General features: G+C 54.4%; 10 protein-coding genes across 10 annotated transcripts; 4 read left to right on the top strand and 6 right to left on the bottom strand.

Annotated features, from left to right (window-relative positions):
• Positions 1 to 588: 588 nt before the first annotated feature.
• Positions 589 to 1,589, top strand: N7459_003367 (RTA1 domain-containing protein; the record flags this gene model as incomplete). Its single annotated transcript, XM_056942551.1, has 2 exons — positions 589 to 775; positions 862 to 1,589. The coding sequence occupies 2 exons, from the start codon at positions 589 to 591 to the stop codon at positions 1,587 to 1,589; spliced, it is 915 nt and encodes a 304-aa protein (XP_056802434.1).
• A 523-nt stretch (positions 1,590 to 2,112) lies between these two features.
• N7459_003366 (uncharacterized protein) lies at positions 2,113 to 3,160 on the bottom strand (the record flags this gene model as incomplete). The annotated part of the gene is made up of 2 exons (XM_056942550.1): positions 2,113 to 2,933; positions 3,019 to 3,160. The coding sequence occupies 2 exons, from the start codon at positions 3,158 to 3,160 to the stop codon at positions 2,113 to 2,115; spliced, it is 963 nt and encodes a 320-aa protein (XP_056802433.1).
• A 1,060-nt stretch (positions 3,161 to 4,220) lies between these two features.
• On the bottom strand, positions 4,221 to 5,844 carry N7459_003365 (fungal specific transcription factor domain-containing protein; the record flags this gene model as incomplete). The annotated part of the gene is made up of 2 exons (XM_056942549.1): positions 4,221 to 5,280; positions 5,339 to 5,844. The coding sequence occupies 2 exons, from the start codon at positions 5,842 to 5,844 to the stop codon at positions 4,221 to 4,223; spliced, it is 1,566 nt and encodes a 521-aa protein (XP_056802432.1).
• Positions 5,845 to 8,579: 2,735 nt separating this feature from the next.
• Positions 8,580 to 10,494, top strand: N7459_003364 (Major facilitator superfamily domain general substrate transporter; the record flags this gene model as incomplete). Its single annotated transcript, XM_056942548.1, has 4 exons — positions 8,580 to 8,644; positions 8,705 to 8,981; positions 9,046 to 9,795; positions 9,847 to 10,494. 4 exons carry the CDS (start codon positions 8,580 to 8,582, stop codon positions 10,492 to 10,494), a joined length of 1,740 nt encoding a protein of 579 aa, XP_056802431.1.
• Positions 10,495 to 10,738: 244 nt separating this feature from the next.
• On the bottom strand, positions 10,739 to 11,720 carry N7459_003363 (uncharacterized protein; the record flags this gene model as incomplete). Its single annotated transcript, XM_056942547.1, has 2 exons — positions 10,739 to 11,152; positions 11,205 to 11,720. 2 exons carry the CDS (start codon positions 11,718 to 11,720, stop codon positions 10,739 to 10,741), a joined length of 930 nt encoding a protein of 309 aa, XP_056802430.1.
• A 1,060-nt stretch (positions 11,721 to 12,780) lies between these two features.
• N7459_003362 (putative sexual development protein (LsdA)) lies at positions 12,781 to 13,911 on the top strand (the record flags this gene model as incomplete). The annotated part of the gene is made up of 2 exons (XM_056942546.1): positions 12,781 to 13,137; positions 13,204 to 13,911. The coding sequence occupies 2 exons, from the start codon at positions 12,781 to 12,783 to the stop codon at positions 13,909 to 13,911; spliced, it is 1,065 nt and encodes a 354-aa protein (XP_056802429.1).
• A 325-nt stretch (positions 13,912 to 14,236) lies between these two features.
• Positions 14,237 to 15,643, bottom strand: N7459_003361 (polysaccharide lyase family 1 protein; the record flags this gene model as incomplete). Its single annotated transcript, XM_056942545.1, has 5 exons — positions 14,237 to 14,575; positions 14,688 to 14,921; positions 14,980 to 15,076; positions 15,133 to 15,258; positions 15,309 to 15,643. The coding sequence occupies 5 exons, from the start codon at positions 15,641 to 15,643 to the stop codon at positions 14,237 to 14,239; spliced, it is 1,131 nt and encodes a 376-aa protein (XP_056802428.1).
• Positions 15,644 to 15,790: 147 nt separating this feature from the next.
• On the bottom strand, positions 15,791 to 16,579 carry N7459_003360 (uncharacterized protein; the record flags this gene model as incomplete). The annotated part of the gene is made up of 1 exon (XM_056942544.1): positions 15,791 to 16,579. One exon carries the CDS (start codon positions 16,577 to 16,579, stop codon positions 15,791 to 15,793), a length of 789 nt encoding a protein of 262 aa, XP_056802427.1.
• A 430-nt stretch (positions 16,580 to 17,009) lies between these two features.
• On the bottom strand, positions 17,010 to 18,894 carry N7459_003359 (putative amidase; the record flags this gene model as incomplete). The annotated part of the gene is made up of 3 exons (XM_056942543.1): positions 17,010 to 18,040; positions 18,104 to 18,531; positions 18,587 to 18,894. 3 exons carry the CDS (start codon positions 18,892 to 18,894, stop codon positions 17,010 to 17,012), a joined length of 1,767 nt encoding a protein of 588 aa, XP_056802426.1.
• A 958-nt stretch (positions 18,895 to 19,852) lies between these two features.
• On the top strand, positions 19,853 to 21,278 carry N7459_003358 (uncharacterized protein; the record flags this gene model as incomplete). Its single annotated transcript, XM_056942542.1, has 3 exons — positions 19,853 to 20,071; positions 20,234 to 20,748; positions 20,804 to 21,278. The coding sequence occupies 3 exons, from the start codon at positions 19,853 to 19,855 to the stop codon at positions 21,276 to 21,278; spliced, it is 1,209 nt and encodes a 402-aa protein (XP_056802425.1).
• Positions 21,279 to 21,593: the final 315 nt, after the last annotated feature.

Here is a 21,593-nt window from a genome sequence, read left to right as displayed (position 1 = left end):
AGCAGGAATTGCAATATTCCTGCTTTCCTCTGTTCTCCCATACAGTATAGAAACAGACAATTTTCGAGACCTGCCGCGAGTCGGTTAGATCAGACTATGCTCCGGTGAGTCTGGTCGTAAGTGGGAATAAATGGACTAATAAAGTAAATATCAACTCGCTTGACGGTTTCATGGTTCGCTTCCGGAGCGTCAACGGTGATAATCCAGCTACGAAAGGGGCCTATCTCTAGGTCGCGAACATCCAAGATAGGAAACGGGCCAAGCGTAACCCTAATCAGGAGTCTTGTAGGATGTAGAGTATAGCGAGCCACCCCTTGACGTTCTCTAAATTTAGCCTAGGTATATATCTGCCTGGACGATGAAACAGATCACTCCAACTCGATCAAGAAAGAAGCCTTTGGCAGCGATCCAAGTGAATTGGTCCCACCCGTCTCCACGCGTATTCGTTCGAGGATTGCCTCATCCGGTAATAAGCATATAGATCGTCAGCGAAGCGCCGACTCGCCCTCGATCATAAATATGGCCCGGTCTCTCAATGATGGCTCATGAAGAAATCCCTCCAATACCCATCGGACATACTCTGTCAAGATGGACATCGTCTTCCACCCCGGCGTCAACGGCTCTGACCCCTACGTCGATTTCTATCCCTACACGCCCTCCGCCACCGCCGGTTATGCCTTTATGGCGATATTCGGGATTTCCACCCTCATCCACATTGTCTTGATGTTTCCCTTCCGAGCAGCCTACTTCATCCCGCTGGTATTAGGCGGCATCTGTACGAACCATCCCATGCCGTCCCATGCTACTCGCCTCCTACCACCCCAGAACCCAATCCAACACTCATCCTAACCCCCCATCCAGGCGAAACCTTCGGCTACTACGGCCGGGCATGGTCCCACGAATCCCGAACAGAAATCAGCTCCTGGGCCCTCCAAGAGCTCCTCATCCTCTGCGCACCCCCCCTCATCTCCGCAACCATCTACATGGTCCTCGGCCGCATCATCCGCGCCTTCGACGCCGAACACCTCTCCAGCATGCGCACCAAACGCATGACACCCCTCTTCGTCCTCAACGACATCCTCTGCTTCTGCACGCAGCTCGGCGGCGCCGGCGTCCAAGTCACCGGCAGCGCGCAGATCATGAAGATCGGCGAGAAAGTCGTGCTGGGCGGCCTGATCTTCTCGCTGGTCGTCTTCGGCATCTTCGTCCTGCTCGCGGTGGTCTTCCACCGCCGGCTCGCGGCGGCGCCGACCTCGCTGCTCATCCTGAATCCGGAGCTGCACTGGCGCCGGTATATGTGGGTGCTGTACGGGGCGTGTTTTGCGGTTTCGCTGCGGAATCTGGTGCGGACGATACAGTTTGGGGCGCCGATGGGGTCGGCGTTGAATACGCAGGAGGCGTATATCTACGTATTTGATGCGTTTTTGATGTTTGCGGCTATGTTGGCGTTGATGGTGTATCATCCGGGGAAGCTCATTAAGCAGGCTGTTAAGATGGGGGCGGCGATGGAGTTTCATCAGCCGCTGGCTGATGAGACTGCGGATCATGTTCCGTTGACTGAGTGGGAGCCGGTGGCGCTGTCCAAGTAGCCGGTCGTTCGTTGTTGGTTAATTTTATTTATTTTTTCTTGTGTCCTCTTTCTTATCTACTTACTTTATATGGTCGATATCTATGGTCTTGACACTATTGTGTCGAACTGGAATTGGGCGTTGGGCGGTGCGTCTTGATAACAAGTTCTCCGACAACATTGACTGCTCGTCTGAATAGGGACGTACAGTCTACAGGCAGTGGTCTCCTATCATCTGCCTTGGATTCTTATATATTCCAGGGTCGCCACTACGAGCAATGTTACATCAAAATGCTGGTGTGAGATGGTAGATATTATTAAAACCCACTAGAGGCTAAACTAGGGCCGTTTGCTTATAATGCCCCAATACATGCCCGCCCAAATAAGACAATAAAAGAGCTCGTTACGGGCGTGCGACATAAATGGCATAGCAGGGACTCTGCCACGGCAAGAGGTACCTAGTACATGTGCACATCACATGTTCGCGCCAATCAGGCGATGCTCTCACTCCAATACAAGACACAAATGAAGATGCAAATGGCTTTTTAGAACCAAATAATCCCCGCCACCAGCCCGATTACCACCGCCATGCAGCTACCCCGGAGCTCCGACGAGTGCCGGCCAGCAGCGTCTGTCGACCCGTCACTCAGCATTTTGTGTGACTTGTCCACCGGGGCGAAAGTCTCCGAGCCAGAGTTCGATTCCCTGCGAGACTGGGGGTCCTGGGGGCGGGGTATCGAGGTTGTGTTGTGGGCGGGGAATATCGTCTGGAGACAATGCGACGCCAATTGCATTATTGATTGGAATGGAAACACATATAGCGTGTCTCTGGTCCATTCCAAGATGTCCACGGCGCGCTGGCAGGCCTGCTGCCAGATGTCGCTCGTGGAAGGGAACTGCAGTCCCAAATTGTCCGCCGAGGCGGTATAGGAGAGGGCCGACTCATTATGTGAAACGGGCGTGGTGTCAGACGAACTACCGCCCAAGGGGTTCGTTGGAGGCAATGGGTTTGAGGTGGAAGTGACGGAATCGAGATTTGCAGCCTCGGGCGCGAGGCTGCGGTTGGAAAAGGGGGCGAGGAGTTGGTACTCGTCCAACTGCTGGGTGAAATATGCTCGAAAAGCGCGAGCTCGACGGCTGAACAGGATCGAGGATTCCGCAGCGGCATAGGAGAGACGGCTTTTGTTCTCGACGGGCGCGGTCTCACCAGCGACGGCGGGCGCGCCGTTCCCAAGGCGCGAGGATGGCCGCGGCGAACGGTTCCCACGCGGCCGGTGCTGGGCAGCCACTATCCATGACTTGCGAGAATCACTCAGGGGGGTGTCGGCAGAGAACTCGACGGCGCTGTCTTGGATGAGCGGGACTTCTGGGGGTCGCAATGGATTAGCTGGACATGCTTGATGGTCGACTGGATGCGAATCCCACGCGGATTTCCAGGGCAGTGGACGTACGGTGAACGCCACGGGCGTAGTAGGTGAAGTCGGTGAACTTGATATTGTAGATGCTCGACAGCGAAGGGACGAGGGTGAGCAATGAGAAAACAATCAGGGCCAGGAGTGGGAGGGCGCCCGGTTTATCCAAGCCGGGACGCATCATCCACACTGGCCGATTGGCGCCGAAGATTGCTCGACAACGAAGGCTTAGGATCCAGGCAGCAGCAGACGCGGTCTTGGATATGCCATGGGGGAAGGGCGCGGCGTAGTCACCAAGAACGGAGTGGTTCTTCACGGGGCTGGAACTGGACCGGTGGCCCCAGGCAGCAGGAAACGGCACTAGCGCGCCACCGTGATGAAAGAGGGAGAACCGAGATGTTCCCCCGCGCCGATCAAATGCGAGGATTCGGAAACAATGAAGCGGAGGGAAAGAGGGCGATTGCGCAGCCCGAGGAAGTCACGATGTGGTTGCTTCGTTTTGCCGTCGAATGACGTCGCACTGGCAACTGTCGCTGCAACGGCCGCAACCGTCGCGCGCGCTTGTATGACGCCTACGCTGCATGATGCCACGACATCTCTAGCGGATGCCGTTGGCTCTGACACTGACACGATCAATTCCACGCGGACTGCGGTATACTATCTGGAATGTCCCCGCGAAGCTTGACTCGGCGGAGTTTTTCGCGACGGCTTCCAGGAATGGCGGCCTTAGGCATGACTCCACGCCGGATCGGGGAGATTCGGTCCTTTGTTTATCCGGTATTCTGGCTTTAGATTAGTATCGATAAACAATTCTGCCTAGGTAAGGTTGGCCTTGAATTGACTGGCTCTATGTTTGGTCAATCCACAAGTGTCCTTGATCTGTAGATGCTGGTGTCCCTAGGTACTAGTAGGTTTTGACTTAAGGTCAGTTTTCTCATCTAGTCGACATGCCTCATACTATATAGGCAATGACTCGATGTGCCAAGGAGTCAGATCATATTTCCAGCTGAAAGATGGAACCAAGCCCCCTGACAATACTACATGATTCAGATCAGTATCACATGTTCATCAATAATAATAACGATATCTAGGTAGCGGTAGTGGTATATAGTAATAATCGACATCCCGAGAGCCCTCACTATCAACCATGCAATCATCATTAAGGCCAAACTATATCCGAATACACCAGTCCTGCTAAATGGAATGCACGAGCTCCCTCATCAATTACTCCAAAATACAAGCTACATTATCAGCGCGCCAAAGGCGGCCGGATCCTGAAACAGCCACGATCGATTAGGGTAGTCCAGCAGCGACGGCAACCACTTGGGCAGCGAGACCACCGTCCCGCGGTGTATCCTGCCACCCTTGCTATATAGTGACGCCAACGCATGCTCGAGCGGGAAGGCGACAGCGCCCGATCCCGGGCTGATGATATAGGCCCCCATGGGCACCGCCGCGCCACCGTTGCTTTCCGTGGGGCCCGGTCTAGGATGAGAGACGCACAGGGTGTTGTGGAGGCTTTCGAGGATTTCCAAGCCTTGCTTGGCAATGGCACGGTGTGTTGCTTCTTGGCAGAGCAGCCTGTGGCCGTCGAAGAAGGCTGCATAGCTGTATTGTAGGTGTGGATCCGGACTGATTTGGATTCCATCCATCGCCAGACTGCATGTGTCCCTATGGATGGACAGTAAACACACCCCGAGGCTCGCGAGGGCCTCAACCAGCAGGATGGGTAACAGGAAGTGGTGCTCGGGCATTGCGCCTTCTTTGTCCGCGGTCATCGTGTAGAACCCGAGGATGGCATGGATTGCCTGACAGGTCGTATGTATGAGAGTCCGACGGTGAGACAGGGCGAGGGGGTCGGCTGGATGTTGAGTCTGGATCGGCTGACCCGGTTGCAGACTGTGGCAGGGGTCTACGAAGCCTTTGTAGAGATCGGCTCGGATGTTATAGATGAGCACATGGAGCATTTGCCTTTTGATGGGAAGGGCTGGGCATATGGCGTCCCATGCAGTATCGGGGTGATGGAGCCAGAAGGCCGGGGGCAATTGGTCGACAATCACCTGTTGAAATCGCTGCGCAAAGTCGGCGACCACGACTGGGCTGTATTGGTCAATTTGCCAGGAGGGAGGGCTCATGAAGGCCGTCAAGTATCGACATATCTTCACATGGAAGACTCGGTCGCTGAACGGGGTGAGGACGTAGGGATAGACGGTGAAGGCTTCGAGGTTGTCGTGGGGAGGATCAATGTCGAAATAACCTTCCGGGATCAACGGCCAATGTCCGAAGGTTGTCGCCATGACGCTGCGCCAGATGTGAGCTGGGTGGCAGTCGAAGTTGACTAGTCGTAGAGCGCACCTACCGGTCCCAAACGTACAGGCTCCAGAAGGTCCGTCGGCGGAGTTCCATTTCCAACTCACTCAAAGACACGCCGGGGGTTTTTCGATGCAATTTCAGCTCATGCGCATCCTTAATCGTCGTGGCCAGAACAGACCAGCATTCTCGGATTCGGGCATAACTCTTCAGGTAGTTCACATGATAGAATCGGTGCTGGATGGTGTAAAGCGAGGGCCTCCTGGACGGGCGAGACTTGTCGAGCTCATCGGCCGTGGAATCCAGCCATGCCTCCAAAAGATTGGGATACAACTGCAAGATGCCCGTGGTAGGGTATTTCGGGTGTGGAAGGCACTGCATGCAAAGCAGACAGAGACGTAGAATCAGCAAGCCAAAATCGAGGTCTTCATCCGATATCTCCCGCACGCTGGCTCTGTCGTTGCTCTCTTGTGCGGCCCACCACGCCGCATACTTGGACTGAAAGGTGAAGGGGTGGAGGATCTGGTAGGCGCGATTGAATTCATCCATGAACATCTTCACCAGGAAGTCCGCTACCGATCGCTCGGGCCAGACTCGGCGAGGGATTGGACAGACATGAGAGGATCCATTGGATGCAATTCCGGTCGAAGGCAGACACCTGAATACGCAACAGTTAGCAGGCTGTGTGGGTGCCGGAGTCAATGGAAGGCCACGGACAGACGGTTAGATAGAAAACTGTAGTCCACCCGAGGCAAGATGTATCCCAGAGCCTCTAGCTCGTCAGTCGCGACTTTTCTGGAGTCTGAATCGTATGATGGGATGGCTGTCAAAGGTTCTGATGCTTTGACTTTGTCCTGTGGTGGGCTGGATAGCTGTACAGCCTGACGAACACGGCGACTTCTGGCACTGGAGGTGCTTTTCGGATGGGAGAGATTGGTGTAAACGCAGAGATGTTTGACCCCGCCACTCGTGCGTTGATTACAGGGGCTCTGGCAATCACACTGCAGGTGGATGTGATCAGGATCTTTGGTGTGAGGATTTAAGGAATCGGCCATACTTCATTGGTTTGCAGCGGGATCTCCTCTCGCGAAGCATGATCAAAGACGGTATTTGAGGTGCAGAAAGAGAAACGCAGAGTCGTTAGCCTTACGCGCTGCCCGGAGCCCATAAGCGAGAGCCTTATAGTCCACGGCAAAAACGCCCCCAATCATCTCTCGCGTACTTCAGCGCACTAATCCACGAACGGTTATTGTGGCCCAAATCTTAAAAGCTTAAGCAAGTTGGAGAAATTATCAAGTGATCATTCTCGCCCCTAATAGCGCTGTCGTTGCAGGATTTCCACCGGGCGACCTGGGCGATATTCATTCGCAACCTCCAAGGCGTGGGACTACCTAGCGCCATGACTAAAATCAGAACGATTACACTTGGACACAGAAGGAGATTCTTTCTTAGCATGTGCACAGATTAACTTGTTCCAGGCCTTTTATTTCCGAGTCAGTGCCAATTGCAACGAGAATGGCAGTGTCGCTTTGCCCAGGCCGTTGCGTGGCGACAGGTTAGGCCACCGGGCCAGCACTAGTACCGGCGCTATATCAACTCCACGTTGGGGGCCGTCGATCCGGAAATTGCCCAGGGCGTCGATCTCCTATGTACCGCAATTTGACTGAGTAGGAGTAGTCGTTACCGCTACTATGAATGTACTATGTATAAGATTTACCGGCCGCGCTATGAGTTGGTCATTGCCGAGCTATAAGGCCTGCGAAACTCACTAGACAGGATCATTTAACATTGCCTGTAACTGATCCTGCGGTCGCGGAATATGCCCGTCGGTTACTAGATTGCTATGTATGGCCTGGGGGAAGGACGGAGAGAGCCATCCCTGCTACTCGGAGAGGGCGAACGATGCCAGTGCCGACTAATCATACTGATTTGATTACAGTGGTAGTCTAAATGTATATAGCGCTACTTATGTCCTGGTTTCAGGGGTCTCGTTTATCCGACCGACTATTTAGGGCTGTATGGCCAGGCAAGGAACAAAATCGTGCAGACCGGAATGGAATCTACAGCCCTATCTTGATATCCCCCGCTCGACCCATCTCATGTGTCCTCAATTTACAAGCTATTTACAGTTTGACGCCGAAAATTGGAAACCCCCAAGGACCCCGGGCTACCAAGATCCACTCCGTGCGGAACCGCATGCTTGCGGGTTACATCGGCGCCCGTGCCTAACTATATCAAGCATCTCTGACATCTCTAGACCAGTTCTACCCCCTGACTGTGTGGACTGTTCCTGGTTCTAGGGAAATCGGCAGTGGTCATGGACATCAATGTCGTTCAACAGAGGCTAGTCGGCTCGCATGAGACCTCACGTTTTCACCTGAATGTCAATACGACTAGATATGTACTGCACATGTTATACGGCTTGTTGTTACGGATATCGAACCAACAATTGGTCTTTTTTTTTGAGAAAGGAGCCCGGCCTATCACAGATACCAATAGCGTGAAAGGCCCACTCTTGAATCTTTGCAGTCAGCATAGCGATCTATGATGATTGGCGCTAACGGGCAGCAGGCCTTGGATATTGACAGTAGCTTGCCCAATCGCCTTCACTCAATTTGCCCGGGTCTCGCCCAACTCATCTATGTTAACTGTCATAGTCGGGCTGATCTCGTACTTGCACTATGGACCCACATTGGCCATGGCCGGTTGCACCTATAAACAGGGTGAAACGAGCCATGCTCTATGTATAGGGATCATCCTACATCCTAAGCTCTCACTAGTCTGAAAAAGCCACCGTAACTCCTAATAAATGAACGGGCGAGGGGCATCTAGGTGCAGCTGAGAGGGCGTAGCTCTGGCAGGGGCCCTTTTCAAGGAGACCAGGAGAGCATGCCCTCGCATTTTCTTTACCTGGGCCAAACAGGCACATCAATGACTGGAATGCTATGATGCGAAACGATCCGGATCAACTCCCGTGTAGAGATCCGAGTCTTGTCTGGCATCAGTGTTATAGTACGTCGTATATCCACGTGACGGACAGCGACCTGAGCAATTCTGAAATCATCGACATTCTCAATAGACACGCGCTCAACCGGAATACAAGCAGGACCTCACCAGTGGGATGCCTTTGATCCCGATATTCCCTGGCTGGGAGCATCCCTTGTTGAGCAGCCACACACCCCTTGAGGCCCTGGAATCCAAGCACAGACTCCCTTTCAAGGCTCACGGCATCGACGCCCTTGACGTTGTTCCCACACGACTTGCAAAGTCAAGTCTGCAAAAAAAAAAAAATGATTGTCACGGGTCTTCACTACGTCGGCCATGACCTCCTGCGCTATCCACCTTCTACCGTGCAGTCCGTTGCAGTGCCCTGGGTGATCGCCTGCGTATAACTCGACCATCAGACACGATCCAGCGCACAGCAACCGCAGATGGGACACCCAGTCATTTATCTGGAGAGTTTTGGCAATGAGTCCAAGGGGGATCTGGTTCCGTACGCGAGTGTCAACAGTATCGACGATGTGACTCCTACCGCAGCGCAGGACAGCACAATCCACCTATTCCACGACCGGCCTTCCCTGGACGAACAAAAATGGCATCCTACCGTGCGCGACCGGCTAGTATTCATTTGCATCGTCATTCTAGCAATGATGGACACATTTGATGCGACCGTCTTGCTCCCCATCTTGCCTGTAGGTCCTGATTGACCACCATGAAATCCCCAGGTTCGGGGGCATCGCTGACGAAACGGCAAAGTATTTGGCTTTTTCCTTCGATGCGCCGCTCGTCAGTACCTTCTGGGTGAACACGGCCTACCTCATTGTCAGCGCAGCGAGTCAACCGTTTTTCACGATGATCTGCGATGTCTTCAGCCACGGCCTCGTGTGGATCATCGCCGTCTTGTGTACCACCATCGGCACGGGGATCTGCAGCGGCTCCATGAGCTTGACCGAGCTGATCATCGGCCGCCTGGTCCAGGGTATCGGCGGAGGCGGTGCGATGAGCCTTTGCTTGGTGGCCATGGCCGAGTCAGCCCCGGTGTCGATCCACTCCCGATATTCGTGTTACATCCAGCTGACGCGCATGTTTGGATTCATCCTAGGCCCGATTATTGGTGGCTTGTTTGCCGACAACGCGCGGTGGACCTGGGCGTTCTATTTCAACTTTATATTCTGCGTCCTCGGACTGCTTTTGCTCCCTTTCGCGGTCGATCTGCGCGCCGCAAAGAATGTCGCGCTTCACAAGTTGCGGACGTTGGATTGGCCGGGGGCCGTGATGGCGTTCCTGGGGCCGGGGAGTGTTCTCGTCGGCCTGGCCTGGGGTGGGATTTCGTATGGGTGGGATGAATGGCAGACACTGATGCCCATCGCAGTCGGCCTGGCAGTAATGGCTGCGCTTGGCTTCTATGAAGCTAAATGGGCATTGCACCCGTATTTTGGAGGTCAAGTCTTCCGGACTCGGTCTCTCGCGATGATGTATCTCGGCATCTTCTGCCATGGGTTTGTGGTAAGTCGTGAAGACCCAGCCTTACCAGTTAATTGGCTAACCACGGTCCAGGTCTTCTGCCAGTTACAATTCTTCGCGTTGTACTTCGTCTCGACCAAGTCCTTCTCTGCCACTCTCTCTAGCGTCGCTCTACTCGCCATCACCGGTCTCGCTGTCACACCAGCCGCAGTGGTGGGGATTCTTCTTGCGAGGGAGTCTCAGTACTCCAAATGGATCGTTCCCAGTGGCTGGATTTTGGCCACGCTTTCAGCTGGATGTTCCATTCTCCTCGACACAGACACACCAACGGTGGGATGGGTGTTTCTATTCTTTACTGCGGGACTAGGCCATGGTCTTCTGCTGTCGAGCTATAACATTCGCATCCATGGCGTTGCACAGGAAGGAGATGATGATCTTTCGACCAAGCCGATCCATATGTCGCTTTTTATGCGGGTGTGGGGCATGGCTGTCGCCGTCCCTGTCGGAGCCGTCGTATTTTTGAACATGTTCGATCAGGAACTTCGGAATATTGGTCTTGACGCAGATTTGGTTGCAACTCAGGACTATCTTGTTCTGACCGACCAGGGCAAAATGTCCCATAGCCAGAGAGAAGTGATCAACGATGTCTCTGTACTAGCTTTGCGAGTGGTATGGGAGGTGATTGCGGGTGTGTCTGCCGTCGGTGGGATCTCCTCAATTTTTCTATGGAGAAAGCGATGAAATGCGAATTGATGTCCGTAATTGATTTCGTGAACTGCATTATTCTTTTGCCCCGAGTACTGGACTCTAGTATAGTGAGTGAAGCATAGAAAAGAGTTGTTGTCTCATACAGCCAGCCAAAAGAAGCGAATCGTCGTGAGAGAGACAAAAAGGGTATGTAAGCTAAAGAATACAGGAGCTCGTCAACGGTGTTCATGTCACATAAGGATAGAAATACTTTCTGCACGCCGCGGCGTCTCCAATCTCATGCCTTCAGTCTCTCCAGCTCCTGCTCTTTCAATTGCTCCTGCGTCTTGAGTCGATCAGGGACCACGAATTCCCTGCCGCCCTTGATCTTCCACCATCGCAGCCGATCTTTCCCTAGATCCTGGAGCGTCTTTCTTTCCACGATGCTGAGCTGACCGCGGTCCTTGCGGCTGAAATTGAACGGCTCTTTCAACTGGACCGGAGGATTCGTGATGATCCGTGGGTTTCTCAGGCTATTGACCGACACCGAGTGGACCATCAGTGGATGGAGGAGGATGACATCTCCCACGTTGCCGGTCATCTCATGGAACTCGGTGCACTTTTTGACAATTGACGTGTAGAAGTCATCGTTGGATTTGATCCTTCCGCCACGCGGGACCATATACGGGGACACGCCCTCGGGATGATCGTACTGCATCGAAGGCATCAGACAGGTCCACACACAAAGAAAGAAGCCTACCCACCAAATGCCGGGCAATCGCCTTGATTGCATCGCAACAAACCATCGTGCCACCCGCGTGGTCCTGGATATCCGTAAACAGCGGGATCACCAGCAACGCCTGCTCCGGCGAATCCAGAAAGTGCACGAAGAAGTCGCCATCCACATGCCACCCGGGCAAATCAGACGGATGAGGCCACTTTCCCTCCGACTCGGGCGTGCCGAGGTTCACGATGAACGCGTCGTTCCAGGTGGCCGAATGCTCCGCCACGCGGTCCTCGCCGCCCAGCAGCTCGCAGATCGCCGCCCATGCTTTGGGTGCGAAGCTCTTGACCGGCTCCTCCTTGTGCTCGGGCATCCAGGTGCACTCGGAGGTCCAGGTTGTCTTGTCTGTAGGGGAGTAGCCGAGTCGAGTCCACACGTCGGCCGTCCACTCGGCAGCTTTGTCCCGTGAGAAACACGCTGGCACGCGCACGTATCCATATCGCATGAAGTGAGTGATCTGCTCCGGGGAGAGCTTGTAGCTGGGATCGGATGCCATTGTGTCGGGCTGTGACATATATGGAGATTGGCGATCGTGAAACAACAACACCAGGTCCTTCCAACCTTGGAACCTTCCACGTTCTGGTCCACGCTGACAAAGCACCAGCCCGCCTCTGCAGATTTCAGAATAATTCGGTCAATTCATTGTTGATCAGATTGAAATGGATGATTTCTTGCTGCACGGCGTGATTCCAGCTAGGGAAGACAGCGATGCCTAGCACTCCCGCAAAGAACATCCGGCCCGACTAGTGCCTAGTCGCTTACCTCCAGCCTGCCATCTCCATATTATCAACATCTACGTGTTTTGATATTGTCCCTCCCGGTCTGCTCATAGATGAGGATGGATAGTGCCTCAAACGCGACTACTATGGAAGGACAGAATCACAACCACCGCAAGGAGCAGTCCCTGATCATCAGGTGCTTCGGGACAGTACATTCATTTATACATTGAGCAGATGACAGAGAAGCGAGATCCTAACAACCGAGCCCACTTTCTTGGTTCAAATTATCGCGAGGTCGGGCTGGGTCTCTAAGCTGAAAGGCTACACCAATCTTGCACTCGGGAGCAGAGGAATCCCATTGGAAAGGTGTCCTAGGGCCCCATCATGCCGGCCAATATCGTGGCCGCATTGACTGGAACATGCAGGTTGCCGGTGGTTCTTAGGGCAATTCATGTTTCCCGCTTCTCCAGTATTGGAATCTTCACGATCGCAATGTTGCACCGCAGCGTCAGTGCTCGTGGAAGAGCAAAATGACAGGTTGAGCTCGCGCAGGCTTTGACACCAGGAAATTCCATTTTGAATCTCCTCACTCCTCTAAATATAGGCGCGTGGTGATACATGCGATGTCTCTTTGACTCCGAAGTTGAAGATGACTTGTCGCTGGTTCCTTCCCCTACGACACTCTTTCCTTACAACGCCGACTGGTTTACACTGAGCTTCTTGACTCCTCCCTCTCTTCTCCTTGTTCTTTGTACAGAACACTTGGCCCAGTCACCTCCATAGTGTCTATCTTACTGTCTCCATATTACTTACACTGCGTTCATTACCTCCGCCATCATGCATCTTCTCAACGCTGCTGTTGCTGTGTTGAGCCTGGCATCAGCCATCGCCGCAGCTCCACTGAAGACAGTCCGGGCCAGCAGCGAACTTCCTGATGGAATGCCCAATCCGAGCCCAAGCGAGCTGAAAAAGATCGAAGAAAACGCCCATGGAACTCTGCCCAACGGCCCTCCACCACCTGTCATCAGCGATTTGGGCATCGTCAACTTACAACTCATTGCATTCAATGAGCTCTTCGAGGTGGCCTTTTTCAATGAGCTTCTGGTCAACATCACCAAGAACGTCGAAGGATACCGCTTCTCAAATGACAGTGATCGCGACTTGATTCTCCGATCCTTTCGCGCGATTCTTGCCGTATGAACATCTGGCCTTCATTAAACGGTATGCTCCGTGTCGTATACTAACACACTGCTTCAACAGCAAGAGGAGCTACATGCGCTCCGCGCCAATGACGCCCTGGTCCATTTCAATGTCAACCCCATTGAGCCTTGCCAGTATACCTTCCCTGTCCAGGACTTCGATTCGGCGATTGTCCTGGCGTCAACCTTCACCGATCTTGTCCTCGGCACGCTGCAAGACGTCGTCGAGCGATTCGCACTGGGTCGGGACGTGGATCTGACCCGCGAGATTTCCTCCGTCATCGGCCAGGAGGGCGAACAACAAGGATGGTTCCGCATCATGCAGGGCAAGATCCCCAGCGAGCTTCCCTTCCTCACAACCTCGGACCTCAACTTCGCCTTCACCGCGATCCAGGAGTTTGTTGTTCCTGGAAGCTGCCCCAATATCAACGAGATCCCACTGCGCACCTTCGAGAAGTTAACCCTGACGACCACGCCCGGTCCCAAAACCCAGAATCTCACGTTCGTCTTTGAGGATGCGCGCAATGAGACGGATCATCCCTTGTGGATCACGTACATCAACCAGCTCAATTTGCCGATTGTCGAGCCTCTTCACCCGGTTTCTCACAAGGACAACCAGACGGTGGCGCAGGCGCTGTTCCCATACGAGGAGAACCTGATGAACGGATTGACTATTGCCGTCGTGACGAAGAGCGATGGCCCGTTTGCAGATGTGACGAGTGTGGCCAAGTGGACGCTCGCTGGGCCGGCGCTTATCATCGTCAACTGACTGCCTTAGCTCTTGGATTACATGGCCTTGACTGCCTCGTTATTATTATGACCTATAGCCAGCTCGCACCGAGCACCGACCACTAACGACTTGTTGGATACCAATGAATACGCATGAATCCCCGGCTTGTAGTCCTCTAGTTCCACTGTACGAATCAGTCACTCTCAAAGTTGTAAAATTGTGAATGTAAGTGCAAGTTTAAACGTGAATGTAAGAAGAGAAGTTTCGAAGAAAGGAACGCATTTTCTCAGGGTAACACTTCTTCCCTACCCGATATCACCACCGCTCATCCCATCTTCCAGATACCCTCAGAGACAAGAGGTATTTACAGATGACCCTGGCCAGCATTCGACTCCACACTGGAAACAACAGAGGTGTACGCAGTCGCCGAAGCGATGTTCTTGCCCTCAAAGTCCGACAGGAAGTCCTCGTCCGCCTCGTCAAAGGTCCCCGAGCTGCCGAAGCCGTTGACCTCGCAGTCGCGGCCCAGGTAGGTCTCGCAGACCTCGTTGGTGGACGCATCGGGCGCGGTGAAGAGCTCGCCGTCCATGGGCGACTCGACGATCGTGTCGATGTTCTGGAAGACGTTGCCCTCGGCCAGGACGTAGCCGCCCGAGCCGATCTCGAAGGCGTGGCCGCTGTTGTCGTACCAGTAGTTGTTGACCTGTCCGTCAAATGTACATTAGTGCGACGGATCGTATCAACACGTATTGGATTGTGATTGTGGATTGCGGGTGAGATGGTATTCCCGGTGGGATCCGTGCAGGGATACTTACGGCGTGCAGGAGGGTGTTGTCCTGGACCTTGGGGCTGCGGCCGCTGGTGTGGTAGATGTAGTTGCCCTTCAGGGTGATCAGGTCGTTGGAGCCGTCAAAGTACAGCGCCCAGTAGTGGTAGCCGTCGCAGGTGGCGGAGTAGTCGGAGACGCCGTCGATGTAGCTGTTGGAGATGGTCACGCGCTTGGAGGCCTCGGTGCCCAGGACGATGTGCTGGCGGCCGATGCGAGCAGTCTGGACGGAACGGTTAGGTGCTGGTCGTAGTGGTGACCGGGGTGGATGCGGCACTTACGGTGACGTGGTCGATCCAGACCAGGTCGCTGTCGTCGATGGTGATCGCGTCTCCGCCCCAGACGTACTTGGGGTTGATGTCGGTGATGGCGATGTTCCTGGCGGGTGTGAGCAATGGGCCCATGTAGATTGCGAGGCTGGGGTGGAGTCATACTGGATGATGATGTTGCTGGCACCGCTGACGATGCGCAGACCCTTGCCCTTGATGACGCCGGCAGAGCCCTCGCCGAGGATGGTCTTGTCCGAGGCGACGGTGATACCGAGGATACCAGCGTTGTCGCTGTTGGCTGTTAGCGTCTTGCTCGGTGCAGAGGACCGGGCTATACGTACTATTCGACGGAGACGGATGGCGCGTCCGGCTCGTAGTTGGTGCACCAGTCGTCTTGGTTGATAGCCACCTGGCACGCGGAAGCGGTGCCCCAGGGAGCACAGCCCGTGGAAGTGGTGGTGCCCTCGGTGTCGGTGAAGTCGAAGGTCTTGGAGAGGACGATCACGCGAGCCTCGTCGTCGCCCAAGTACGAGACCAGCTCGTCGGTGGTAGTAGGGTAGACAGCGGTAGCGGACCCGCCGCCGGTGACGCCCTTCGCGAAACCCTCTGCCGAGCCAGAGACGCTAACGGCCGCGGCGTGGGCAGCGAAGGCTGCAAGAAGAGCAGTGTACTTCATGGTGAAAAGAATGATAGGAAAAAAAAAAAGAACGACGGGGGAAAGAAGAATGGTGAAGGAGAGTGGTATGCAAAGACTCCTAGGGAGCGGATGTGCTGATTCTTCTTATATAGAGCCAGCAGCACTCGACTCTCATCTCGATGCGATTCAAATTCGCAGCGTGGAGAATCTCTGTTCCACCAATGGGTCCAATTCAGAGTCTCCAGTTGTCCAGTAGGTACTCGCCGTGGTCGACTTAACAGACATGGTGATACCGCCGTCGACTTGGCGAATGAGACAGCTATGTCCAGGAGAGCTGGGTCCCACCGTGGAGCTCGAACGAGCCAGGGGCAAGATTGATACTGGAAGATTCCGGCATGGAAGCAGTGGCTCGTGTGGAGGCGTGGGTAAGCAGCCAATCTCCCTTCGCTGGGAAGAAGAGGAGAGAAAGAAGGGAGTCCGCAGACGAGAGTTGATTAACGCGTGCGCCGGCGTGGACGGGAAAAGACCCAGGATCAGTTCGGGGCTTGACGATGTTTCACGTTTCCCCCTTTGCGCCCCACCATACCGCATCGAGTAGCTTGTCCATGCCGGACGCTTTACTCGGTGCGGCGCTGCTCCGCGACTGCGTCGTCCGTGATGAAATTTGCCAGCGGATTCGCGACTGTGTGTGCGTGTCCGGGGCTTCGGACGTTTCGTTGTTGGGGTGCGAGTGAGGAAATACCAGATTTCTTCCGTCTTGGCAGGATATTGCACGAAGATGTCAGTTCCTGGTATGTAGATATACGCACAAGACCAGAACACCCGGGGAAATCCATGACGATCAACGTTTGCCGATCCCTTGGGTGTCGCTTCAATGACATCAAACCACGCGAGAGTGCACCCTGGACTGTGGACGTTGTTCCGAACCACTATTGATTGCGGTATATCCTGCCAAAAGTACAGCATGAGTCGCATGAATGCTTTTCCATCAGTATGGAGATCTGTATGTGTACGTATGGAGCTAGGAATGTTCTGGTGGCGTCTCCACGCTCGGTCTTCATGTCCAGATTCGGAATTGTGCGGTCTATTCAATATAAATTCGAAGCTAACATAATGTAGACAAATTCAGACAGATTGGCTCATGGCCCACAGAATTTAACCTTAGCCCCTATCGTACGGCAAGCCGATTCCAAGATTTTCCTCGTCGACATCGCGCCTGTTACCTGCCAGCCGATCTTTTCACAGGCCGACGACGAGCGGTAAAACGAATTCTTCGAATGAGTACGTGTGAGCAATAGATGCTAATGGATCTCTATTTGTACATGGTGCATGGTATACAGAGAGTAGATACACAAATTCTCTGTCTCTATACATGAATGGTATGCCTTTGCATTTGTGTTTCCGTCTACATGATCACGGGCAGGTTGCGCTGCAGGTAGCCACGCCACTCGGGAAGAGTGCGCTGCCACTTGGTACCCGAGGTTTTCTGGAGATCCTCGATGGCACTGGCGTACTTGATCAGAGTGGGCTCGGAAAAGGCAGTGTTCATGATCGCCAGACCATAAGGCATGCCTGACTCCTGGCTTGTACCGGCTGGCACCGTGATGACCGGGTAGCCCGCCTGGGCGGCAATCTGGATGCTCTGAGCGACGTCGGGAGGCACAAGGAGACCATCCAGCGTGCGGTTCTTGTACTTCAGAGCGGCGTCAATGCCCTCCTCGCGGGTGGTGCGGTGGCAAAACTCGAGAGCCTGCCAGTAGGTCTCGTTCATGATACCTTTGCTCTCCAGGGAAGCGACAAGGCCATCCTGGCCGGAGCCAAAGGCTGGGTGGATGTTGGGGTAGCCACCCTCGGAGCCGTAGTTGTCAATGTTGTTCTGGACTAGGTCCTCGACTGACTTGATGTTGGTGTTGTTGACCTCGGCGAGGTAGTCGCGCAGGTTGTTGTAGAAGTCGACCTTGATGTAGGAGTACTCGGACTCATTGGCGTAGCCGCGAGTGGTGCCATAGTCCCAGTTCCAGCCATCCGGCGAGACGATCTCTTTGTAATGGGGGAGCTCGGTGCCGTTGATGATGGTGGCACCGGCGGATTTGATTAGAGCGAGCAGTTGCTCCAACTGGGCCACCTGGTCAGCATCACCAAGGGCCCAGAAAGACTTCCAGGGCAGCCCGAAAACGGCCCCTTTTAGGGCATCCTTCTTGGACAGGAATTGAGTGTAGCCCTGTGCAGGAGTCTTGCCCTGCTGGGCAAGCGTATAGTTGTCACGGCTGTCAACGCCATAAATTGCATCCAAGGTATAGACAGCATCGCGGACCGTCTTGCCAAAGGTACCAATCGTATCTTGATGCAGAGACTCGGGGATCACACCAGAACGTGAGGTCAGGCCAACAGTGGGCTTGATTCCCACGATCGCATTGCGCTGGGCAGGATTGATGACTGGTTGGTGTTTCTGTTAGCTGGGGTCGTACGCAAGGATTGGGAAAAGGTGTTGCGACCTACCACTTCCATCGGTCTCGGTGCCTAGAGCAATGGGGATCAGATTGGCACCGACGGCCACACCAGGGCCCGTGCTGCTACCACCGGGGTTCACAGTGAAGTTGTAGGCACTGCGGCACTGGCCACCACGAGCGCTAAAACCCTCGGAGTAATTGTTGGAGCGCATATCAGCCCACTCGCTCAGGGCGCCCTTGCCGAGGAGCAGAGCGCCGGCCTTGCGTAAACCGTGCACGACGAAGGAATCGCGGGGAACGACGTTACCCAGGAGGGCCCAGCAGCCGGCCGTGGTCTCCATGCGGTCCTTGGACGCAATGTTGTCCTTGACAATGAAGGGAATGCCGTGCAGAGGGCCACGGACCTTGCCCTGGTGACGCTCATCATCCAGTTTTTGTGCAATGGAGAAAGCGTCCGGGTTGAACTGCAGGAGCGCGCTAGAGGGAATGTGAGCATCGTACGCGAAATCCTCAGGCGCAATTTCCCACTTACTTGAGGTACGGCTGAGTCTGTTGTATCCGGTCCAAGTAGCACTCCAGTAGTTCCACGGTGGTGAAAGTGCCGTTGGTCAAAGCCGACTGGATTTCATCCACGCTCGCCTCCTCCAGTGTGAAGCCGTGGCATCGGCGCATGGCGAACAAGGTTGAGCCCGGGGCACCCAGACGGGGGAAATCATAGGCATAGGGATCGATTAGAATCTGCGAATCAACCAGGGCGTCTTCCCCGTCCGGTTGTGCAGCCACAATGGCAGCGCCAGCCAAGGCCAGGCCGCTCACGACAACATGCAGCAAGGGCGCCATGGTGATGTGTCTGGATTCTCACGATCAAGAGCTCAGAAAAACAAATCACAACAGAAAGCTCCACCGAAACCCGGCCACGCGGACGACGATCCCAGGGGAGCTTGGCCTGATATATGAGGGGACAGCAAAGTGGGGAGTGCTCACTGCCATCGACGATCCGTGAAGTCGTGACTAATGGCATGTGGCCCACCTCGCGATTGGAGTTTCTTCATCTCGCCCTGGTCTTCTGTCGGGAGAGTCGGAAAGTTGTCGAGTTGGCTGCGAGACTGTGCCGCGTCTGTGGACCCGGGTTGTTCCCTTGCCTAATCGATGGCTGCTCAGCGAGGAGTTCCACGGTCGCAGTCAGACCGCGCCCCGGTTCTGCTCGATCGAGCCCGCTGATCTGCGCCCAGTGGTTGGCAGCGTCCTGACTGGATGGTTGTTCCCGGCAGCCTTTGAAGGGAGGCTGAATTTCGCATTGGAAATTGCTGACTCACGTTCGTGTCGGAGATGCCGGGGAAATGGCGCGAAGGATGAATAACCTCGCGGTGGCAAGTGCCTCATTTCACGCATGTCCAAACCAAGCTGTCAAGCGTGCTAATTCGTATTTGACCCTCTTCATGATGAACCAAAGAACCCCGCCGAAGATCCGCCGCGACAGAGTCTCTGATTACCCCATCCGACCATCGCGTTCTTCATTGAGTTGGGACCATTCGATATCGACTCCACTACGCGCTCTCCCACACTGCGCATCCTCGGTCCTCGTTGGCTGCTGCCCAGATCGATCAGAACCTTCTATAATCAATTGAACCAAAAGGCCCGCTCCGTCCACTGGACCCGACGGGATTAGAGAATCTCTTTTGCGCCCCATTCATATCTGGGCCTCCTCGCACTAGATACTTCTCCGCTACACCTTCGACACTCGTCGCCATGTCTCCATAAATATTCACGCAATGCAACGCTCTTGAACACTTCTGCGATGGCCATTCCTGCCAATATCCTCGCTGCAGAGGCAGCGGGCAAGATTCCCGACAATGTCTCGTTGGCATACCTCGCCCAATCGCGCGACCACTCGGCCATTGCGGGCATCTTGTTCATGATTTGCTTTACTGGTCTACTCATGATTGTGCGTCTCTATGCGCGAGCCTTTCTTGTCAAGAAGGTCGGCCTCGATGATGCGCTGGCGATTCTTACTTTGGTATGTACACTCCAGCAGGGCATAGATATGTATGACCAAAAATGTCTCAACTCATCCAACCAACCAACCCACTGCGTGAACAATACCAGCGATAATTCTCATTAAATGCCACTATATACACCAAGTCTGGAAGCCAGCAGCTAACCCTGCGGTCAACAACAGATAATCTACATCAGCTTTGTCGTCCTCTGCATCGTCCTCATCCGGCTTGGAAGCGGTCGCCATATCGAATACATCCAATACGTGCTGTCTCTACCCACCGTTCGTAAAACCGAGGTACTCGACTTTGTCGCCCACATTCTCTACACGACGGCGCTGTTTCTCTGTCGACTCTCCGGTCTGGCCTTCTACTACCGCCTCGCGGCACGTTCAGGCAAAGGCAAGCTGAACATGGCCATCATGATCGCCGCCCCGCTCCTCTTCGCCGCGTATCTCCCTCAACTCTTCCTTTTGATCTTCCACTGCAGACCGGCGACGGGTCTCTGGCCTTATGCATGGCAGCAGGAGACAACCAACTACCAGTGTTTATCGTGGGGCCTCGTCTATTCCGTCAACTCGGGTGTATCCCTCGCGTGTGACGTATTGATGTTCACCATTCCCGCCATCCTCATCAAGCAGCTCCACGTCTCGATACAGAAAAAGATCCAGCTTTCCCTGGTCATGTTCCCGGGTGTCCTGTAAGTCTCATGCCCGAACCCGTTGTCAAGTACCTCCATCTAAACGACCCCACAGCGTCATTGTCATCTCCTGCGTGCGCCTCTGGCTGGTCGTCGTCGGCCAATGGGCCTCCGACGGAAGCTGGGCCTACAACCCGATGCTGTGCGTGGAGAACGCCGAGATCGCCAGCACCCTCATCGCGCTCTCCGTGCCCGCGCTGAAACCCGTCTTCGGCAACTTCTTCGGCCACCTGACCGAGTACGCCTCCAGCCACACGCGCTCGCGATCTGCGGGGAAACTGCGCAGTGCGTCCAAGCCCGTGAGTGGGGTGGGCTCCAATGCGCGGGACGACAAGCGACTGTTAAACTGGTCGAAGTTCGACCACGACGATTACGAGATGGTGCCCTCGGAGACATCGGTGTCCCGGGATGCGAACGGGTCCATCTCGAAGGTGCCTGGGATCCGGGTGACGAATGAGGTCAATGTGACCCGGGGCGAGGAGAGATCTCACTCGCAGATCTCGTCGGGGCCTTCATTGCATGGGACGTGAGGCTGGGCTGGATAGAGTAATTTTAATAGAAGCAAAGTGTTTATACGCGTCACTGCTACTCGGGTAGTCGGCACGTTCCTTGGGGTCTATTTGTAATCGTAGAATCATACCTTGGTGCCTATTAGTGCTCAATGGTCAAATCAACGTGGATAATTGCTCATTGGATTGTTTTGACATCGTAAACACGGTGTCGTGAGTTATATCACTGGTGCACATTGTATTTATTCTGTCCACTGAGAGGATGCTAGGCCAATCAACGATGTCGCCAAGAAACCCCAGGGGCCGGGGCATTGGGGTTGCTAGCATACAATGCAT

Source organism: Penicillium hispanicum (assembly GCF_028827665.1).
Source record: "Penicillium hispanicum strain IBT 35686 chromosome Unknown utg000003l_segment0_segment0, whole genome shotgun sequence".
In the NCBI taxonomy this organism is placed as follows: domain Eukaryota; kingdom Fungi; phylum Ascomycota; class Eurotiomycetes; order Eurotiales; family Aspergillaceae; genus Penicillium; species Penicillium hispanicum.
Note: the sequence above shows the minus strand (reverse complement) of the source record. Positions and strands in the feature narration are given on the sequence as shown.